The 20,569-nt window shown below is 36.0% G+C and overlaps 4 protein-coding genes across 6 annotated transcripts; 3 read left to right on the forward strand and 1 right to left on the reverse strand.

Annotated features, from left to right (window-relative positions):
• Positions 1–337: 337 nt before the first annotated feature.
• LOC111779837 (peroxisomal membrane protein PEX14) lies at positions 338–4,304 on the forward strand. Of its 2 annotated transcripts, none has more exons than XM_023660005.1 (12): positions 338–618; positions 793–1,037; positions 1,173–1,212; positions 1,374–1,564; positions 1,791–1,977; positions 2,065–2,154; positions 2,495–2,562; positions 2,690–2,729; positions 2,819–2,877; positions 3,292–3,336; positions 3,457–3,525; positions 3,649–4,304. In XM_023660005.1, exons 1-12 carry the CDS (start codon positions 558–560, stop codon positions 4,114–4,116), a joined length of 1,563 nt encoding a protein of 520 aa, XP_023515773.1. In that variant the 5' UTR covers positions 338–557; the 3' UTR covers positions 4,117–4,304. The 2 variants fall into 2 exon arrangements, with proteins under 2 accessions (XP_023515773.1, XP_023515772.1); XM_023660004.1 differs by having other exon boundaries at positions 339–618; positions 2,687–2,729.
• Positions 4,305–7,751: 3,447 nt separating this feature from the next.
• On the forward strand, positions 7,752–12,396 carry LOC111779838 (1-deoxy-D-xylulose 5-phosphate reductoisomerase, chloroplastic). The gene is made up of 12 exons (XM_023660008.1): positions 7,752–8,002; positions 8,606–8,778; positions 8,968–9,054; positions 9,407–9,532; positions 9,620–9,682; positions 9,952–10,101; positions 10,257–10,324; positions 10,846–10,957; positions 11,050–11,154; positions 11,271–11,392; positions 11,590–11,736; positions 11,851–12,396. Exons 1-12 carry the CDS (start codon positions 7,915–7,917, stop codon positions 12,014–12,016), a joined length of 1,407 nt encoding a protein of 468 aa, XP_023515776.1. The 5' UTR covers positions 7,752–7,914; the 3' UTR covers positions 12,017–12,396.
• A 2,297-nt stretch (positions 12,397–14,693) lies between these two features.
• On the reverse strand, positions 14,694–19,785 carry LOC111779839. Of its 2 annotated transcripts, XM_023660009.1 has the most exons (4): positions 19,691–19,785; positions 18,077–18,161; positions 15,607–16,488; positions 14,694–14,878 (listed from the first exon to the last, which is right to left on the reverse strand). In XM_023660009.1, exons 3-4 carry the CDS (start codon positions 16,483–16,485, stop codon positions 14,789–14,791), a joined length of 969 nt encoding a protein of 322 aa, XP_023515777.1. In that variant the 5' UTR covers positions 16,486–16,488; positions 18,077–18,161; positions 19,691–19,785; the 3' UTR covers positions 14,694–14,788. The 2 variants fall into 2 exon arrangements, with proteins under 2 accessions (XP_023515777.1, XP_023515778.1); XM_023660010.1 differs by lacking the exons at positions 18,077–18,161; positions 19,691–19,785 and having other exon boundaries at positions 15,607–16,852.
• LOC111780562 (transcription factor MYB98-like) lies at positions 18,655–20,268 on the forward strand. Its single transcript, XM_023660989.1, has 3 exons — positions 18,655–19,268; positions 19,379–19,505; positions 19,600–20,268. Exons 1-3 carry the CDS (start codon positions 18,655–18,657, stop codon positions 20,266–20,268), a joined length of 1,410 nt encoding a protein of 469 aa, XP_023516757.1.
• The last annotated feature ends 301 nt before the right edge of the window (positions 20,269–20,569 follow it).

A 20,569-nucleotide genomic window follows, 5' to 3' on the forward strand; every position in this document is an offset into this window, starting at 1 on the left:
CCCTTTCGGTTTATTTAAGAGTTATTTTAGAGGTGATTTATATTAAAAATGTAGAGTTGAGATCTTTTAAAACAATTAAATGTTATAAGATATTTATTATAAATTCGTTTGAACCATTTGAGTATATTTATCAAATTAAGAAATAGTTCATCAAATATGGATTTACTGTTTTATTTTTATTTATTATTTTTTTTTTTTTTTTGTTGAAGGAGGCCAAAATGGAAACATTTTTGGAAATTCGCCGGAATTACCATTCTATTTGGTGGGACCCACATGAAGAATGTGACATTTATCCGATTACTTGCTTTTCCAATTTTTCGACCCTCAAATTTTACGAAAATAAATAATAATGCGGTCTTCAAAGTGCGCGTAATCCAGTCTCTCCCTCTCCGCGCTGCGTTCTTCTGATACTTTTTCCCCCTTCGTCCTTCCAATTATCTTCGATCGAATTTCACGATTTCCTTCGGTTTTCGGTCCACGCCGCCCTCTTCCCCTCTCTCAGAGTTGCCTTTCTGGGCTGGAAGCTTTGATGTGTAAGACGTAAAGAAGGGGCTACCATGGCGGCAACTCAATCGCCTCCTCCTCCTTCATCGAATGACGATGACTCCCAGAACTCAGGTCTCATTTCCTTCTTGATTTTTCTTTTTCTCAATTTGGTTTCGCTGTGTTCTTTGTGGTTGACTTGATCAATGTTACTATGATAATACTGAGTTGGAACCTCGAGCTTCAATATGTCTCCAGTTTTTTTCCTCGTGTAAGTATTACCTGATGGTTGGTGTTTTTATCAATCAGCTCCAGCTCCTGCACGAGCTACGATTGAGGATCGTGGGGATGCGAAGGTGGAGGTTGAGAAGCAAACCTCTCCGCCATCGGTGTTTGTGAACTCTGAACCAATAAGAGAGGATCAAGTGCAAAATGCCGTGAAATTTCTTCAACATCCGAGAGTAAGAGGTTCTCCTGTTGTCTACAGACGATCGTTTTTAGAGAAAAAGAATCTCACGAAGGAAGAGATTGATGAGGCATTCAGGCGTGTGCCCGTAAGCCAATTATTTTAACATTGAAATGTCTTATGGACTGTTGGTTTATCGTCGATTCCTTTGCTTATTTGTATGCTGCTCCTAACTGCTGTTCACTCTTCATTTTATCTTTGGGTGCTGGGGGTGTCAAAACAGGACCCGCCTTCTAATGCACAGACAGCTACTGTGAGTCAAGGTGATGATTACTTCGAGGAATAAAATAGATGTCTCATAGTGTAGTCAGTCCGTTTTTCTCCCCCTATGTCCTTTTTTTCTTCTTCTTCCTCTTCATGTTATCGTTTGAGAATTCTGGAGTTCCCCAAATTCATTAGGTTTTATGTGCTTATTCGTGAACAGATGGACAGGTGAACACAGTTCAGCCACAGCCCTCTATGCAACCTCTTCAAACAGTTTCTGGTGTCGCTCCTCCTCCTGGTGGTGTAACTCACCAGGGTACCGTCACACGGTCTAGATTCCATTGGTCACAGGCCATTCTCGCTGTAGGATTATTGGCTATTTCAGGTGTTGGAACAGTTGTAGTAATCAAGGTAACTTTTGTATTACTCGATATTCTTCAAGGGCCAAACGTTTTATGTCCATACGTGTTGATTCTGTTGTTTGAAGATTTCTGGTATTTGAATGCTGAACTTCTTACTGAGTTTTGACTGATAGGGTTGAGTGCTTTTATGAATATCTCTCTATTTTGTCAGGAAAAACATAAACTCTACATTTGGAAGTGTTCTGTGAAATCTGATAAAATATTCTCTGTTTCAGAATTCTATTATTCCTAGGTTGAAATCTTGGGTGCGTAAAATTGTATTAGAAGACGAGGACATTGAGAAGAAAATTAATTCAAAACCAAGTGCAGCTGAGGAAGCAGCTGCTGCTGCCAAAGCAGCAGCAGCAGCAGCATCTGATATGGCAAAGGCGAGTCAGGAGATGCTGTATTCAAAAAGTGAAGGTGATTTTAGCTATATTCTTCTGCCTCCTAATTCCTTGTCTACTTTGGACTGAAGTTGTTAACACAAGGTTTTTCAATAACTTTCAGAGAAAAAGAAGTTTGAAGATTTTGCCAACTTGTTGGATGCTCAGCTTGGGCAGATGAAGTTGATGCTGAATGCCATTCAGAAATTGGAAGGTATTACAGCCTAGCTATCTGAGAGGAGTTTTAATGAAAAAAATGGAATTAGTGTAATAATATGAAGGTTTTATAATTTTTTACTTGGATGGAAATGATATTTAGGTTTCAAGTTCATGTGATATGCGATGTGTTTGATTTATATAGTCGTTTGGTTAGAACATATTTGCAAATGACATTTCGGTTTCCAGAAATATTGAGTCTACCTGATAAGTGTTCCTAATTCCTTTAAAATTCTCAACGAAGGAGACGAATTAGCACCCATAGAATATATTTTCAATTATCAGAAATATATCGACTTACTAATTAATATTCTTAATTCTTTTACAATAATTGCTAGGAACCACGTATGGAAGAACTACTACTGTCAATCAACAAGATTATCGAATTACTGCCATGAGTTCAAAGGTGAGCTCAAAGTGGTCATAGAATGAGCAACATTTGTCTGGCTTGAGATGATATTTTGTTTTATGGTATCTGATCTCCGTTTCTTGCTGAATTTTGACTCTCAATTCATTTGAATACTTTTCAGCAGCCATATTCCAATGGCAAGGTGGAATCTAGCGTGCAATCAGGTTGTTATCAGCAGTTCTGTTCTATGTATGGTGTTTTTTGTTTTGAAACACAAACATCACTGTGATATGCCTTGAATTTTTATATGCAGCCACACCTGCCATACCTGTTGAACCCTCAGTTGCACCACACCCCAAATCTTACATGGAGGTAATTTAATATTCTGTGTCACTTCTGGATAATGAATTTCGTTTATTCATGAGTATGTTCCCATGTCAAAGCATGCTGTCTGCCAGGTAGATATGTAAACTTACATAATCCTTTACTTCGAGAGAAAACTGGCTACTATTGACTGTTTTTCATTGATCATGGACACTTGTTTACAAAATAAATAGGTAATTCAACTGAGAAAATTTACCTCAGATGTGAGAATTTGATTGAATAATCTGCAGTTTGCCACACCATGATTTGACCTACATTAACAAGTTGCAGGTTTTAGTATATTGTGCAGTTAATTATTTATTGATAATTAATTATTGCTGCTGGTTGCTGATGTGTTCTATAATATGTTGGTTAAGTTTGTTGCATTGGTTCGGATTTCTTGTTGTTGTTATTTATGTGCAGATCATGGCCATGGTCCAGAGAGGAGAAAAGCCATCTAATATTAGAGTAAGTTATCAATTGAGTTTTGGGTAGACTGAAATTGTAGTGGTGAATAATTTTTTTTGCTTAAACTTATGAACTCCTTGTGAGTTTGTTCTAAGTTTTTTAATACTGGCTTCATTGCAGGACATTGATGATTTACCTCCCAACCCAAATCAACAGCCATCAAATCCTCGTCTAGCTCCTAGAGCCAAGGTTCTTTTAGCGAAAGTTTTACTTCAACTTATTCTTGTCTCTGATGTTACTTCGATTTATAGCAAGTTGCATTTTAAACAAAAGATATATTACCAATTTTTCTTTTGTGTCTGCTACTAATAGCCTTGGGAGGTTGGTACGCAAAACAATCCTGGCTTTTTCTATCAATCTCAAGAAAATGACAGTTCGAATTCCATGGTACAAAACAATGGCGTGACCTACATGAACAACAATGCTCCAGTGCCTTGGTGGCAGAAGAGAAATGTTAATATTACAGAGATCGAAAATCATGAGTTGAAGGTAGGCTCTTCCAATGGGCTCTCTGCTGAGAAACCAGTTCAACGTACATGGGTTCCTCCTCAGCCACCACCTGTTGCATTGCCAGAAGCAGCTGAAGCCATTCGAAGGCCAAAACCAACTATCCAGAAAGAGCAGCTTACTGACGAACATTTAGCAACACAACCAAATGTAACTGATGAGTTTCAGAAGGCCACAAAAGTTTCTGAATCTGGGGGAGCAATCGATTATGAGAACTTGGGAGTGAGCTCAAGTGAGATACAAGTGGAAGAAAATGGCTCCGGAGGACAATGAAATGCGATTGGAGTATGATCTGGAGGTATAGTCTCGTGAACTTTTTCCTTCTAAATTTATAGAAATAGATGAACGAATGCTATCTATAATTTCCTGAAAATGTTCATGTACTTCGTTGAATATGCAAAACAAAAATCCTGTCGTGTTTATTTATAGAATAAAGCTACAATAAATCATATTTGATAGTACATTGGAGCTTTTTCTTCCAACCATGTTCCAGATCTAGATGGATAGTAACCGTTGTTGAATCCTGTTATCTGAATCTGCTTTATTGAGTGGTCAAACCTGTGTTTTTATGTGGATTCCTTGGTTCTTTTTGTATCTGTGATTTTCCCGTTCTTAGAACCTGAAAATCCTAATAGACTCTCTGATTCTCAAGAGCTATGCCCCTTGATATTTTGATGTTCCATTCATCCGCTACAACAACTTGACTCTAAAAATGTTTCATCCTTGTTGCCATGTGTAGCTTTTGCTTCGTTTGTGCTTTTTTTTGGGAAGTAGGAACCCAGCTACAACGGCATGACCAATAAAAATAGCCCATGAAATAGAGCTCAGCTAACAAAACAAAACAAAACAAAACAAATTTTCTAATAAGAGGCTCTAATTGTTTACAATCAAAGATAAGGGATCATTAGAAAATTAGATGTTAAAAAAAATATCCAAAGAGAGACATTAAAGTGAATTATACTCGAGCCTTTAATGTCCTTAAAGATTCATTTATTTTTCAAACCAAATAAACTAGACGATAGCAGTGAATGCTGGTCGACCCAAAAGGTGGCTTCCTTTAGGAAAAGGAGGGTGAAGAAGCCCATTCTCCATCATGATATGCGTTTGGAGTTAGGTTAAACCTAAATTCTCAGTAAACCTTTCCCCCAGGATACCAGCCAAATCAACACAAGCAAAATACTCCAAGCAAAATGACAACTCCAAAAAATATGATAAAAGATCTTTCTGATACCTGCCTAATCAACACACCTCTGAAGGGGCTTAAAACTAGACGTGAAGACCTCTCCCCCAGGATACCAGCCAGTAGCTTTCTTCTTCTTGAAAATGGTGACCTTTGAGAGAATGTTGCAGAAAAGGGCAACAGGAATGGGATGAGAGGGTTGAGAAATTAAAGACTCAAGATCAGAAAGGGAAGGGAAGGGAAGGGAAGAAACGTTCATAGAGACTCAAGATCAGAAAGGAACCTCCCTCCTAAAATGAAATTAATAAGAAAGAGAGGGAAAGTTACTGTTCTAATACGCAATACAGTTAATGAAAACATCTTCCTTCTGAGAAAGATAGTTGAAAGCTAGGAAAGTGTTTATGAAAGCCACTGCCAATCTTGTGACCCTTCCCTGAAAAAATGCAAGGCCTTCACAAAAGCAGGGAAATGTTGTAAAATCACACTTTGCACGGTCTTCCAACAAGCCTACTTCATGACAGAAGTATCCCACTTGGTAGAGTTACACTTAAATCTTCTGCTTGTGATGATCCTATGCTATAAAGTACCAGACTCTAAAGCCACTTATTTAGAAGGGTGATGTTACTTTTTGCTAAGTTGTTGAACCTCACTAGATGAGACCCACTGCCCGTTTTGATATTTTCCCACAAACGAAAAATGTTCATAACCCTCTCAAGTTTGGAGCAAAGCAAAGCCATATTTCTAAACTAGGAGAGAAAACCAGCTTCACTGTCTTCTCATTCCCTTGCATGATCTGCTGAGATCAATGTCTTTCTGTTACATCAGTGCACACAAGTCTGTTGTTTCTAAAGTCTAGAGCACCATGAATCATGAATTTGTTCCCTTATTTTACAAACATTTCATATAGAACCAACTTAGCTTGAACCTTGTCTCATCTCTCACTGGCTGCAATGCTTTCTTGTTGCTGCGTGAAACAACAAGATCATGTGTAATTTCTAGTCATCCAAACAGGTTCTTTGTAGAACTGTTCCTCCCAGCTTACTCGAAACAAAACACTTAAAAGACTTCATTTGAACAACAATCCATTATTATTAGAAAGAGGGAGGGTTGTAAATGAGTAGGCCCCCACGAATTTCACGTTGCTTGAAATTGTCCCCTCTAACCAGTAGTAGTTGATTTTTAAGATCCGTGGAATTGAAATTAGTGCACAAAAACGAAGACAACGTGACTTGCCTTTTGAAAAACGTTTTAACTTCACATTGCTTTTATTCAACAAGCTGTTCGTCTTTTTCCCTTTTCAAGCATGACCCAACTTCCTCATTAATTATGGCTATAGGGAGACTCGATTGTGACCGGTGGTCGGTAAAAAGTTTGAATGTGCTAATAAGGATATTATATTTTATTAGAGTAGTTGGATAAAATTTATCCAATAAACAATAAATAAATAATAAATAAACAATTTTGTGTTTAATATATTTGTGTTTGATGATTTATTTGATATTTTTATAATTTGAAATTTTATTTATATTTAATTATGGAAAATAGAAATTAAGGGTAGGTAAGGGACCCACAGATACGAGGAACAATACAAAAAGTAAAAAGAGCAAGTGGCACACTCTCCCACGAGAATGGACTCCCTCGTGTTTCTAACCAAACAAATACCATATTATAGTAAATTCTAACAGATTTTATTTTTTTTTTAATAATTTTAATGGTTAAAATATTAATTATTATATTGAAAATTTTAAATTTAATTTATTAACTTTTACATTTATGTTTATTCAATGTCTGAAAGTATTGTGTTAGTGTTATAAATCTCTAAATTTAAATGTTTTAAAATTAATTGACAATTAATCTATTAAATATAAAATTTCAAATTTTAATTTTGTATTTTTTTTTCAAAATGTCAATATAAGTAAATAATTGTGATGTCCCACGTTGGTTGGGGGAGAAGAACAAATCACCATTTATAAGAGTGTGGAAACCTTCCTCTAGTAGACGCGTTTTAAAGCCTTGAGGGAAAACCCGAAAGGGAAAGCCCAAAGCTAGTGGTGGGCTTGGGTTGTTACAAATTGTATCAAAGCCAGACACCGGACGATGTGTCAGACTTCTCGCTGTTCCCCGTAGGGGGGTAGACACGAGGTGGTGTACCAATAAGGACGCTAGGCCCCGAAGGAGGGTGGATTTGGGAGTGGTTCCACATCGATTGGAGGAAGGAAAGAGTGCCAGCGAGGACGTTGGGCCCCGAAGGGGAGTGGATTGTGATGTCCCACATTGGTTGGGGGAGGAGAACAAATCATCATTTATAAGGGTGTGGAAACCTTCCCCTAGTAGACGTGTTTTACAGCAGCTCTGGGACCTTCTCCTAGTATACGCGTTTTAAAGCCTTGAGGGGAAGCTCAAAGACGACACGGTGGGCCTGGGTCGTTACAATAATATATAAAATTTAAAATTTAAGATTAATTTTATAAAAAAATAATATAGAAAGATAATAATTATAAATATATATGGAAGGAAAATTAGTTAAAGTGGGATAAAAAGGGAGTGAATTGAATTTTGGAGATAAGGACGGAATATTACAACGAGATAATTGAAGTGGTGAGCGTTGATTCCACTTTGGTCGTATTCCACTCTTCCAATTCTCTCCTTAATTTTAATTTATTTATATTTTTAAATTTAAAAACAAAATTTAATTTAAAGCCTTTTGCCGTCTCCTCCACCACACATAATCTGGCACGATTCTCAAAGCTATATGAGGCGTTTTTAAACAGAAACCTTTCTTGCTTTGTTCTATTAGCACAATTCTCCGCTCTTCTTCTTCTTCCTCATCTCTGTAGACTACAGCTCTCCGCCGGATCCTCCTTCCATTTCCTTCTCTACTTTGAGTTCTAATGGCGTTGAATGTCCTTGCGCCGCTTGAAATGAAGGCTCTCTCCTTCTTAGACTCCTCCAGATCCAGACACTTCACCAAGCTTCAAGGTTTGCTCACTCTCCATCTTTGTTCTCTGTCCTTCCTTCGCGATTTTCTGGTTTGCTTGCGGTCGCTGAGCATAAGGAGTTTGAGGAAGCGGATTGATGATTGTTTCTTCGTCTTTTTTGAGAATCGGTTTCTTGTACTGAACTGGCTAGCTGCTGCACGGCCACCTACCTACACGTCGCCAGTAGTTTACTCTTGATTTTGATTTTTAACTCTTTTCTGCCTAACAACCGGGAATTTTTTCGCCTTTCGTCGAACTATTTCTTTTTCTGCATTATTCTATAATTTGGATTATCTGAGCCTCTTCTCCTAAATATTGACTGGTTTATCAGAATACTGTTGAAATTCGCGGATAAGAAATTGTGTTTGAGTTTGACTCGTTATTCAGAATTGGAATATGTTCGGAGGCTGTCGCAATCGATCATTATTTTAGTTTTTTTTTATTGCTGTGAGAAGATACAGGTGTGGTTGATAAACCTAAACCTAGAGAAGGAGCTCTTAGGACCGTCGATCTATAGTTTGATTCCAGCACCTTTGAATATGCAGATTTACTATTGTTTTATTCACTTTAAACATCGCACGACTTTATCGCTTTTTATTCTTAGGAGCATCATCCTTGAAGGATTGTAGAACTATTGTTCAGAAAAGGATTCACTGTTCATCACAGCCTCCTCCTCCAGCTTGGCCTGGACGAGCAGTCACAGAGCCGCAACATAAGAAATGGGAAGGCCAGAAGCCGATCTCCATTTTAGGATCCACTGGTTCCATTGGAACTCAGGTATGGGGGATTTGACATCTGCTAGCGCCAGACAAAACTCTTTTCTTCTGTCCACAATTAATACTTTTGTCTCCATAAAAGAGAAGACATGTCCCTTTCAGGAAAATGATTGTAAAGAATGAACAAATTCTTTTTAAATTACATTTTAGTCCCTCAACGTGTTCTTACCTACAATTTGTGGTTCTACAGACATTGGATATTGTGGCAGAGAATCCTGAGAAATTTAGAGTTGTGGCACTTGCAGCTGGCTCTAACATAACTCTTCTTGCGGATCAGGTATTCATATATGATGTGATATTCTGTGGAACTAGTTGTTTCGTCTTGGTGAAAATGCATCTTGGATATGAAACCACCATCTAACTATTGTACAGTGATGATTTTAATAATAGATTCTAACCAAAATGCCTATACATCTAACCATAGCAAAACAGCGTAGACTTTGACATGTACATCCAACCATAGCAAAACAGCATAATAGAAAGAAGATAACTTATTATATAGATGATGATGTTTTTATTCCTGATGGAAAAGGATCAAAAGGACTATCCAAGCCAAGAAGGTCTACCTAAATTATTTAACCTTGAAGGTTGAAGTTCTTTGCTTATTAATATGATTTTATATGGCTCAGGTGAAAACATTTAAACCTCAGATAGTTGCTGTAAGAAATGAGTCCTTAATCGATGAGCTCAAAGAGGCTTTGGGTGATCTTGATGAAAAGCCTGAGATTATCCCTGGCGAGCAGGGAGTAATTGAGGTATTAGTCTCTGCCTAGTCTTTGTTATGAACCTAACTGATGAAAGCCATTTGCATTCTTTAAACTATGTTTTTAAAAAACTTTCAGGCTGCACGACACCCAGACGCAGCCACTGTTGTTACAGGAATAGTAGGTTGTGCTGGACTAAAGGTACTCCGTTGGTCACTGTTTTCTAATTGTCTAAGGTATATAGTTACACCTACACATGTATGTTTCACCAAAGAACATACTCCCCGAAATTCCTAATTTCAGTAGGAATAACAGTGGTTCTTTTGGGAACATCTCTTCAGGAGCTTATATACATGTATGTTTAGCATAACGAGCATTCTGATTGCTTGTTAGCACCTTATGTTGTGTTAGCTGAGAATTTATAGATGAACAACAGTGCCTAGAAAGCTGAACTTAGTGTCTTTGTTTAGCCTACCGTTGCTGCAATTGAAGCTGGGAAAGACATAGCCTTGGCGAATAAAGAGACTCTGATTGCCGGTGGTCCCTTTGTTCTTCCCCTTGCCCACAAGCATAATGTAAAAATCCTTCCTGCCGATTCAGAACATTCAGCAATATTCCAGGTATGTTAATGAATTTGTTGATCGGAACTTGTGTTAACAAGTATTTTTTCTTCTACCAACTGATGCTGCTTAGATACTTAGATCTTTGCATATCCCATATCAATTGGTTAATCTATATTTTTTCTGGAGGATCTTAAAGATATGTCCGTCTCCAGTGTATTCAGGGACTGTCCGAGGGTGCACTTCGCCGCATTATTTTGACTGCATCTGGCGGGGCTTTCAGGTATTCATTTATATAATGCTTTGGTATAAGTTACTGAATCGAATAAACAAATATTATACTTCTGCTAATCATTGAGCAAAAAGGGTTTTTTTTTCCTTTTTAATTTATTGTATTTTTTAAATGATTTTTTTTCTTATACTCAATGTGAGACGTGCATTTTGTTTTCCCTCGACTATGTTACAAAATGAATTCTTTATTTATGTTTATAAGCTTTGAAGGGATAAGTTCTGTAAAAACATGGGTAAGTTATATTTCAAAAATCCAGTTTCTTCTCTTAGTTTGAAAACTTTTGGAGTCTTCGAAGAGTCCTCAGCGGTAACAGGTTTTTAAATATGAACCTTTGAAACATTCTGCTCAACTTGAAGAAGAATAATAGATTTAGCTACCATTAAAATGGCTTGTTGCGTTCAAATGTCTGTTGACCTTTTACAATATGAACCTTATTTACACATTTGTGTGTATAGATATTCTCCAAATTGAAGAAGCCACAAATAGATAATTTATTGAGGCTGTTAATGCAGAGACTTGCCGGTTGAAAAGTTGAAGGACGTTAAAGTTGCAGATGCTTTAAAGCATCCCAACTGGAGCATGGGAAAGAAAATCACTGTTGACTCCGCTACACTTTTCAACAAGGTTTAGTGTTCATCTTCCCGTTGCATATTCAAAGCACTAACTTTTTTGTTGTTTAATGTAACAAGGTAGATTTCACTTTTCGTTTTCGACAGGGTCTAGAAGTGATTGAAGCACACTATTTATTTGGAGCGGAATACGATAACATTGAGATTGTTATCCACCCGCAATCGATCATACATTCAATGGTAGAAACACAGGTCTGTACCATACTACAGTAATAATTAACTTCAGTTCAAAACAAATTGTAACAGATTCAACTAGTAACTAAAATCTTGAAATAATCTTGACGTCTTCTCTCTGTCTCGATCTCCAGGATTCATCTGTTTTAGCTCAATTGGGTTGGCCTGATATGCGCTTGCCCATTCTATACACCATAACATGGCCAGATAGAATACACTGCTCTGAAATAACTTGGCCTCGCCTTGATCTTTGCAAGTATGCATTTCTATCTCTCTCTAATCCATCATTGTAATGCTCGTTTTTCTTCTCCGAGAATACGCGTCCTTCCAATTCAAAATCTTAATGATTGTCGTGTTTTTTCTTATGTGGTTGTGTTACTTAAGCTAATCCTTCATGATCATCTATGCCCAATTTGACATATTTTCCCCTTCGTTTCAAATGGCATGATGCAGGCTAGGTTCACTCACATTCAAAACTCCAGACAATGTAAAATACCCATCCATGGATCTGGCCTATGCTGCTGGACGGGCGGGAGGAACCATGACTGGAGTCCTGAGTGCAGCTAATGAGAAGGCGGTGGAAATGTTCATCGATGAAAAGTATGTATTTAGCACCATTCTCCATTGACATTACTACCCTCTATCTACCTTGTACTTTGCTAGTCTATTTCTTCATGAATTCTCCAAATAATTCTTGGTTTTGCTTGTTTTCAGAATCAGCTACTTGGATATTTTCAAGATTGTGGAGCTAACATGTGAAAAGCATCGAAATGAATTGATCAGTGCGCCTTCCCTTGAGGAGATCGTACATTACGACTCGTGGGCAAGGGTTTACGCTGCAAGTTTGCAGTCCTCTTCTTTTAGCCCTGTAGCTGCATGACCGCCGTCTGTGTTCACCTGCAACAAGGTAACCTTTCCCTGAGGCCTTGATGAAGACCTGGAAGTTTTGCTCTCTGTCTCACAGAATGGCCAGGCTGGAGAAGGTAGTTTAAAAGGACCAGTTAGGAATTTAATTTTTTAAAAAAAAAAGTTATATATATAACCACAGCACAAAACTATGAATCAATTGTGATGTTAAAGTTCATGCAGGGAAATGGAAGTGAAATAAATTTATGGGACTGTCAGATGGCATCCCAATTCTCGTTTTCAAGCTAAAGTTCTATTGTACAAAATTCAGATTGTTTGAGGAACAATTGGAAGTAGCGGAGGTTATAAGGTGAATTGGGAAGGGAAGATGTATTCATTGAGAGTTCTTATTCACTCATATTGCAGACAAAAAGGTCACAAACACAAATTCCATTCTACTCATTTAAAATTTTGATATCCATCATATTTTAACATATATTTAAAGTAAAATTGAGTTAGCAACTTAAATATGGATTTATATTTTGAATATAAAAAATGAAATGAACGTCTTCTCTGAATAGTGTGTCTGAGAAATGGCTATCTTACTATCTACCAATTCTACAAATCCTTCAAATTGTTGAAAGGAAAAAACTAATATAAATAGTCTCAAAAGGTTTAGAATTCTATGAGATACGTAATTTAAATTTAACAGGTCAATTAGTTTTCAAAAATTTTAAATTAGTTTTTAAAAATTCTAAATTAGTTTTTAAAAATTCTAAATTAGTTTTTAAAAATTCTAAATTAGTTTTTAAAAATTCTAAATTCGATAAAGATATAAAATACAAAATTAAAAATTTTGAAATTGTGTTGGTTTTTTCTAATTTTTTACTAAGTGATTTTGGTTTTTTAAAGAATCATTTCGTTTTTTTAGTTAAATTCTAAAAAATAAAAACAAGTTTTTCAAACAATTTTTGTTTCCAAAATTCTCACATTTGTAAAGGTAGATAACAGAAAATAAGTGGAGTAGGTATTCATAAATTTAAATTTCAAAAACAAAATTCAAAAGGCTATTAAAAGATTGAAAATGATCAAGAAACCCGCTAGATTGTAAATTTCTATTCAAAATTCAAGCCATACCATTCCACTTCCTGTATCCAAACTAAAAAGGGCAAAAAGAACCGAGAAAACCAGTGCTTAGACTATGGTTGAACAGTAAAAAAAGAATATCAAATATAGAAATATTTTAAATGTATAAAGAGATTCAAAGAAAAGGAAATATTTTCGGCTGAATCTGGCAGCCACGGCTGGTTTTATTTTGATGGAAATTTGGCTAATTAGCTGATATATTGATATCCAACACTAACCTGGTACTAAAGTTCTCAACAACTAACTTACCAGCAAAAAAAGGTAAGAATTGCAGGAGGATGCTAAATGAAAATTCCTCCCTTCTGAGAAAAAAGTTTTATGGTTCTAGTCTTTAACTACTATGGTATTAGGTAATTAATTGTCTCAAAATATCTTGATAGGATTATTAGGGAGAGAACATTAGCCCTTAGTTAAGAAATTGTTATAGTGGTTGGGCAAAGTTGGGATATATTCTGGAAAAAAGTATTATATTAGCCTGTCCAAGTGATTGAAACTTTATAATTTTCTTTCTAATATTAGCAGGAATATGTTCATTAGTTTCTCCCTCAATTTCTGGCTCCTGTCATCTCTCTTTAATAAAGCTACTTTTAGAATCATTTGTCACGCCGCCATAAATTCTTTGACTACTATCAGACTTCGAAAACATTCCATAATTCCCAGTTGTTTTTTAATATTCAGAGTTCTTAGTTTTCAAGGACAGTTGCTTTTCTAAAAGAAATTTGAACAGTCTGCCTTGTTCATGTGCTATGTATGTCTCAATTTCAAATAGATAGATGGGCTCTGTTGTGTGGGCCAGAGTTGCGACAACTCCCCTTAGTTTCTACGTTTTACTAAACATTTCAATATTATTAGCTTTTCCATCTATCAGTGAAGGTATTGGCTTACAACTTAAAGAGGTCTCCCTAATGTTTTCAATGTGAAAGCTGAAAGGATCAGGGACTATAAGCACTCTTGTGTTTAAAGTGAACTCCCTAGAAAATCTGTGGGATACTTTCAGGGTCCAATGGACAGCGACTGGCTGAAATAGCTACTCACCTACAGGATTGGCTTGGAAAATGACAAAAATAATGGACGAAGACCGAAAATTTGAGATCCCACATTGGTTGGAGAGGGCAACGTAAGAGTATGGAAACCTAGGTGTTTTAAAACCTTCAGGGAACCCGGAAGGAAAAGCCCAAAGAAGGGGCTTGGGCCGTTACAAAAAACCTGGATCATGATTCATTCGAGATAACATAAGTACCCTAAATCCTAAACTTAGATGTTTCATAAAAAGTCTGAATTATATAGCTTATTTATGGCATTCACAAGAGAAGGAATGAAACGTTTTCCCCCTTCTTTGAAAGAGGAAAAAAGGAGTAGATTGGTACACTAGCAGCTCATTTAGTTACCTTATCTGAACCACCACATAAACAGACTCCTTGTGGGATGTGGTTGCTTCTCTCCATGAAAAACGTGAAGGCAACCGTTTTTTTTTTTTTTTTTTTTTTTTTTTTTTTTTTTTTTTTTTTTTNTAACTTTTTGGTAGATAATATTAACTTTAACTAATTCAACTATGTTGAGGTTGACCAACATGTAGTAGTTGTTTTTGTAACTGATGTATATTTTAAATATAATGCAAGAACAAACCATGGCTACTTGACTTGTGAAAGTAAAATTAAATTTAAAAGCCAAAAGTTAGATAGAAACTTACTTGGAAGATGGAACCTCCTTCATTCTCACCAGATAATGAGCATTTTAGATTCAATACCAACTGCATCACATTAGGTAAGAAAGTTAGGTAGAATATAAATATCAATCAATCCAGTTAGCATCCAAAATACAGTGAGAAGAAGAATTCAAAAGCATATCTAATGAAACTGGATTATATGAAAATGCGTAGGAAAAGCAGATGCATTATTTATGTTAAACAGGTTTACTAACACTATTAATTGACCAAATTAAATATGTTAATAACTATTCTAATGTGATATTCCGTAAAAGAACCATTCTAATGCGGTAGGCTATATATCAATACTACCTGTGGTTCTTATACAGTTGAATAAATAGCAATATTGAACGCATTAACTTGCCGACTTCCAACAAAGAAAGGGAAAAATATCATACAGAAAAATTGATCAACCATTAACAACAGAACCTATAATCACCAGAAGCTCGCAAGAGGAGAGTGAAGGTCTAACAGAAAAATGAGTCTCATTCTGAATCATCTTAATTCAAAGAACAAACATACAAACAACTTATAGTTTTTCTAAAACAGCACATAAAAGGAAACTGCGTTTTCGATGAGAAAAACAATCGGTAAAATATTTAGAATTATAGAGATGAGGACAAACCTAATTAAAACCTGATTGGGAACTACACTATTTTCTGTTCTTTTCAAATCAAAAGTTAAGGATCTCCAGCAATTCAACCACAAACAAATCATCTTCCGAATGGATGCAAATTCTAGATGGTTGCGTTGGCATTAGCCACATATCCTACCCAATGTTGTCTGTATAAGTAGGACCTCCTCTTTTCCGCTTCTTTCACCGTTCTGTTCCATCCATAACGAACGCTCTGTGCAGGGAAGGATGTGATACCAAAATTAGGACTACTAGAGGATGTTGATAATCTTCTTGAATCTTTCTTCATCTTCGGTTCATTTCCAGGCCGATCGTCCTTCTTAATAATCGTCGTCCTCATCATGAGTGCATCCGCTCCTTCACTCTTACTTCGAATGTGATTGTATATAAGATCCCGAAATTTCCACCTGTTTAACAATTCTATTCTTTTATGTTTCTTTTCAGGTGGTGTTTTCTCAGGGCTAGGAGACCAGACGCAGTACGTAGCCGATGGAACGCCTGCAAGACCGTCCTCTCCAGACGAGGAAACCGACGTCGTTTTACACTCCTCTTCGTTCATCGTGTTTCTCAACGGCGAACGATGCACAGTCGACTTCTTCAAGTTCTCCAATACGGTGCCTACTCGTGAGCCGTTGTCTAGCAGTAAGTCCATATTGAATACCGGATAAACCGGCATGATCTGACCATTGTAAAAGATCTCATGAGCAGGGCTCGTAAATGCGTCTGGTTCTCTGCAGAGAACAACAAACTTAAATTCATCATCGTCGCAATTTTTACCACAGTCATCACTTCTAACTCCTTCCGCTGATTCCCTTGCATGGCTGTTGGACATATTTTCTCGGAAACGGTAAACCGAACCCTGGGACTCCCAGCCATAATTATCAGCATCTGCAAACGGTTCTTCTCCAATTTCCCTAACAGCTCTGGCGGCAATTTCAGCGAGGCTACTGCTACCTGAAGAATAGATGCTAAAAGTCGGCGACGGCGAAAGGTGTGTGGGACCTTCCTCGGCCTCCATTGCCTGAAAATCCGCAGTCGCGATTCTCAGAGCTTTACAGAGAGAGAGAGAGAAAGAGAGAGAGAGAGAGATAGAGAGAGAGGACGCTCTGGATAATGGCGGAAAGTCAGGGAAATGAATGCTTTCGATTAAGCTTTATAGGTGGAACTGGAATTGGAGAAGGCGCCAGAGCGGCTAATTTAAAACGATGAAACGAACGGCGGATACGACTTGCGCGCTTTAATTAATTGGCAGAGAGGGTTTTTTGGCTTCATTTTTGAAATAACACGTGTCAATAATGCTAATTAAGACCAAAGATTGTTCACACGTGCGACCTACCAAGCCTAGCTCGCTTTGAAATTTGAACAAAATTACGGGCTGTGGAAGTGGACCGTGACGTTAGAATCGTGGCCCACTGGGCTGGACCCACCCAACCTTTTTTTTTCTTTTTTTCTTTTTTTCTTTTTTTCTTTGCATTTAAAATATCTTCCATTATGAGGGAGATATCGAAGATGTCCCGTCAACCAAAGGAGGAGATGACGAACATTCAATAGTTCCTCTTTTCTGGAGAACATAAATAAAGAAATTGCACGAATTCTCGTGACAAGACTCAAAAAATTCAGATCAAAAATAAAACTGCAATTCAAAGAATCCAGAACTCAAAATTCTGGATGAAAATAGCAAGTAGATTATGAGTTAGTTGTTGGCACATCAAGATCAACAGGGGTAAGAGAGATTTGAAACCAACACCATTCCACCTTTTGTGATATTAATTAGTACAAGACATCAATATTGACAAACCAATATTCCATTCTAAACCAAACTTAGACTCCCTCTTATTTTAATGAGATCTAAGTTAGTTACTATATAATATTTTATCCACCTAACATTTTCTATTAATGTTGGGATGATTTCGGTAGGGTAGTTAGGATTATCAAAAATTAAGTAACAATTAAACAAAATTTTATGTCAATGGCTCAAAGTGTTTCTTCTTTTATGAGATACTTAGTTTGTTCTTTTTCCTACCAAAATTAGAAAAAAGAAATAATTCTCATATTTTGACTATTTTGAAAGTAGTTTTGATCTCTCTTTATCTTGATTTTTATCTGATTTTAAATAATACAAAGCACAATTTATACTTGTAGAATATAACCACTATGGTAATCAATATCGAAAATAAATCATTATAAGATAGGTGGTTAAATATGAAAGATGAAAGTAGGTAGAAAACTGAAGATTGAGAAAGTTGTTGTGAAATAGACAGGGTTTACGATTCAAGGATGACCAAGTAAGGACGAAAGGAAGTGAAGAATTAGAATTATAGGGGCAACTTCCAATGGTATTGGACTTGACTTTTCTGTGATTAGGAGGGCTTACTTGCTACCATTTTGTCAAACTAAGAAACTATATATTTCTTATTATTATCAGAGAAAAATACTCAGCCCCTTATTGTCACCTATGTTATAAACTAAAAAAAGAGAATTTTTGTAAAATACTAAATAAACTTGATAATTCTAGAAGTAATGTTAATATGAGTATAGTTTAACCGACACCAAATGAACTTGATAATTCTAGAAGTAATATTAATATGAGTATAGTTGAACCGACGTACCTGATGTGCATTAGATATTCAAATCTTCGCCCCAAAATGCTTGAACTAAGAAAAATACTTTGAAAGCACAAAATATAATTCATGCCTACAAGAATAAAAATAAAAAAAACATTAGAATAATATATATGAAATTATTAAAACTAATATATTTAAATTAGGTAATATTAATTTGAACTTATGCCTGTTGTGGTCAAAGACATAAGTTCATATTAATTAATATCACCAAATGTAACATAAAAGTTTATATAATTATGAGACTCAATTTATTTTGGTCCGTTTCCAATTGGACCGGATTAAATTACTGAAAATATGAACTTTTTTTTTTTTTTCTGAAAAATTAAAATTAATATGCATATAGAGATTTAAAACTCCATAAAAGAAAATTAGTCTGATGAATTAAATCACATATTGTGTGTAATTCTCTAACAAATTAACAGTAATAAATGTGATTTAATAGTACAATAAAGAATGAAACCTCCGCAATAAGAGTTGTCATCTTCACAGACACAATATAAATGAGATGAACACAAAACAATTTTAAATTTCCTCCTCCCAATTTCTCGTTTTTTCTTGCACTCATGGAGTTCGAATCGAGTCTTAGACAAAATCTTAGCTCCCAGATTCAACAGGTTTGTTCAGAAAATTATGCCCAAATCTGCAAGAATGATGAATTATCATTCGAAATTTTTGCATCAAAAGGTAATTATCTGCAAGAATTTCACAACCTGGATCATTTTCATCCCATTGGTTCATCGTCCAATCATCCTGTTATGGAAGACGAAAATCTGTGCAGTTTCGATCCTTTGAATCCATACTCATATGGGTGTTCTTCGAATAACAATATGGGCATTGAAGATTTGTATGATTTTAGTAAAGGTTGCACTACAGATCAAAATGGTGGGTGTGGGCAAGTGATGGACAACTTCCAAAGTTGTGGAGATTATTACTATCAGAGGAATCAAATTGAGATAATGGGATTAGAAAGAAACTCCATGATTCCATTGAATTTCCAAGAAATAAAACCTGTAAATTTCATTGTAGCTGATGAAGTGTCCTGTGTAACTTCAGGACATGGCCATATCCAGAAAGCTATCATGAATAAGAATGCAACATTTCCATCTCTGTTAAGAACATCTAAAGTTCGAAAGAAGCCTACTGTGATCAAAGGCCAATGGACAATTGAAGAAGATAGGTAGATAATCCTCCCCTCCTAATTCAACAAATCTCAATGTTCTTAATCAAATTCTCATACTGAAATATCATTATAGGCTTTTGTTTTGATATTTGTCTAAAATTAAACAGGCTTTTGGTTCAATTGGTTGAACAATATGGAGTGAGAAAATGGTCTCATATAGCGCAGATGCTGCCAGGAAGAATAGGAAAACAGTGCAGAGAACGATGGCACAATCATCTCAGGCCTGACATTAAGGTATTTTCAATTCCAAAATTGATTCCAATTTTTTCGTTTTCCTTTCATAATTACTTGAAATGTATAGGGAATTTAATCATGGAAATGAATGCAGAAAGATACGTGGAGTGAAGAAGAGGATAGGGTTTTGATTGAAGCGCATTCAGAAATCGGGAACAAATGGGCGGAAATAGCGAAGAGATTACCTGGAAGAACAGAAAACTCCATAAAAAACCACTGGAATGCGACGAAGAGAAGGCAATACTCAAAGCGAAAATGCAGATCCAAATATCCGAGGTGCTCTCTTCTGCAGGACTACATCAAGAGCCTGAATCTGGACTCCGTCGCCGCTCGCCACCAAAAGAAAAGCTCAGCCACCTCCGCCGTCAACAACACTAAATCAAAAGTGACCGATCATCATCATCATCATCAAGCACAAACCACTGAGTTTTGCCCTAACGATTGGACAGTTCCGAATTTCGATTTCAAGGACGAACCAGAGATTTACCTCGACGATAGTTTCTTTCCGGAAGGATGTAGCATCAACTCGCTCATGGAAGATATTGCCGGCGCCTCCGTTGACGACGCCAATAATTATGATCGGAAAAGATATAACGACAATGAAGAATCAGTTGAGTTTCGTCGGGTTGAAATGGAGAAATCGCAGTACTACGCTCCGGTGAGTACGGCGGGCATGGTGGCGGGAATGGAGTTTGAAGTGAAGAAAGAACTTGATTTAGTAGAAATGATGATTCAAGTGAACGAAGTTAATAACTTTAAATAATTAACCAACAAATATTTATTTCATGCGCTATACTCGCTTTTTTAATTTTAATAAAAATAAAGATCACAACTTCTGATCTTTTCATAGATGCTACATATAATGTTTAGAATATTTAATGCTTAAATAATGAATAAAAATAATCAAGTTTAAGTACAAGTAATTATTTAAATAAAAACTAATTCAAAATTTTAAATTTTAATAATTTATTTAATATTTTTAATATTTGACTGTATTCTAGTTTAATCTATATTATTTTTTCAAACAATTTTTTTTTTTTTTTTTTTTTTTTTTTTTTTTTTTC

The sequence above is a fragment of the Cucurbita pepo genome, chromosome LG18 (genome assembly GCF_002806865.2).
Source record: "Cucurbita pepo subsp. pepo cultivar mu-cu-16 chromosome LG18, ASM280686v2, whole genome shotgun sequence".
Lineage (NCBI taxonomy): Eukaryota > Viridiplantae > Streptophyta > Magnoliopsida > Cucurbitales > Cucurbitaceae > Cucurbita > Cucurbita pepo.

Excerpts from the sequence above, each read along its gene's own strand:
- LOC111779839 (XM_023660009.1), bottom strand. The coding sequence starts at position 16,485 with ATGGAGGCCGAGGAAGGTCCCACACACCTTTCGCCGTCGCCGACTTTT. Across the intron at positions 14,879-15,606 it reads ACTTATACAGACAACATTGG|TTGGTATTGAATCTAAAATG; the intron begins GTAGGATATGTG and ends AATGTGATGCAG.
- LOC111779838 (XM_023660008.1), top strand. The coding sequence starts at position 7,915 with ATGGCGTTGAATGTCCTTGCGCCGCTTGAAATGAAGGCTCTCTCCTTC. Across the intron at positions 8,003-8,605 it reads ACACTTCACCAAGCTTCAAG|GAGCATCATCCTTGAAGGAT; the intron begins GTTTGCTCACTC and ends TTTTATTCTTAG. Across the intron at positions 9,055-9,406 it reads TAACTCTTCTTGCGGATCAG|GTGAAAACATTTAAACCTCA; the intron begins GTATTCATATAT and ends TATATGGCTCAG.
- LOC111779837 (XM_023660004.1), top strand. The coding sequence starts at position 558 with ATGGCGGCAACTCAATCGCCTCCTCCTCCTTCATCGAATGACGATGAC. Across the intron at positions 2,155-2,494 it reads TGCCATTCAGAAATTGGAAG|GAACCACGTATGGAAGAACT; the intron begins GTATTACAGCCT and ends AATAATTGCTAG. Across the intron at positions 2,563-2,686 it reads TTACTGCCATGAGTTCAAAG|CAGCCATATTCCAATGGCAA; the intron begins GTGAGCTCAAAG and ends AATACTTTTCAG.
- LOC111780562 (XM_023660989.1), top strand. The coding sequence starts at position 18,655 with ATGGAGTTCGAATCGAGTCTTAGACAAAATCTTAGCTCCCAGATTCAA. Across the intron at positions 19,269-19,378 it reads TGGACAATTGAAGAAGATAG|GCTTTTGGTTCAATTGGTTG; the intron begins GTAGATAATCCT and ends AAAATTAAACAG. Across the intron at positions 19,506-19,599 it reads ATCTCAGGCCTGACATTAAG|AAAGATACGTGGAGTGAAGA; the intron begins GTATTTTCAATT and ends AAATGAATGCAG.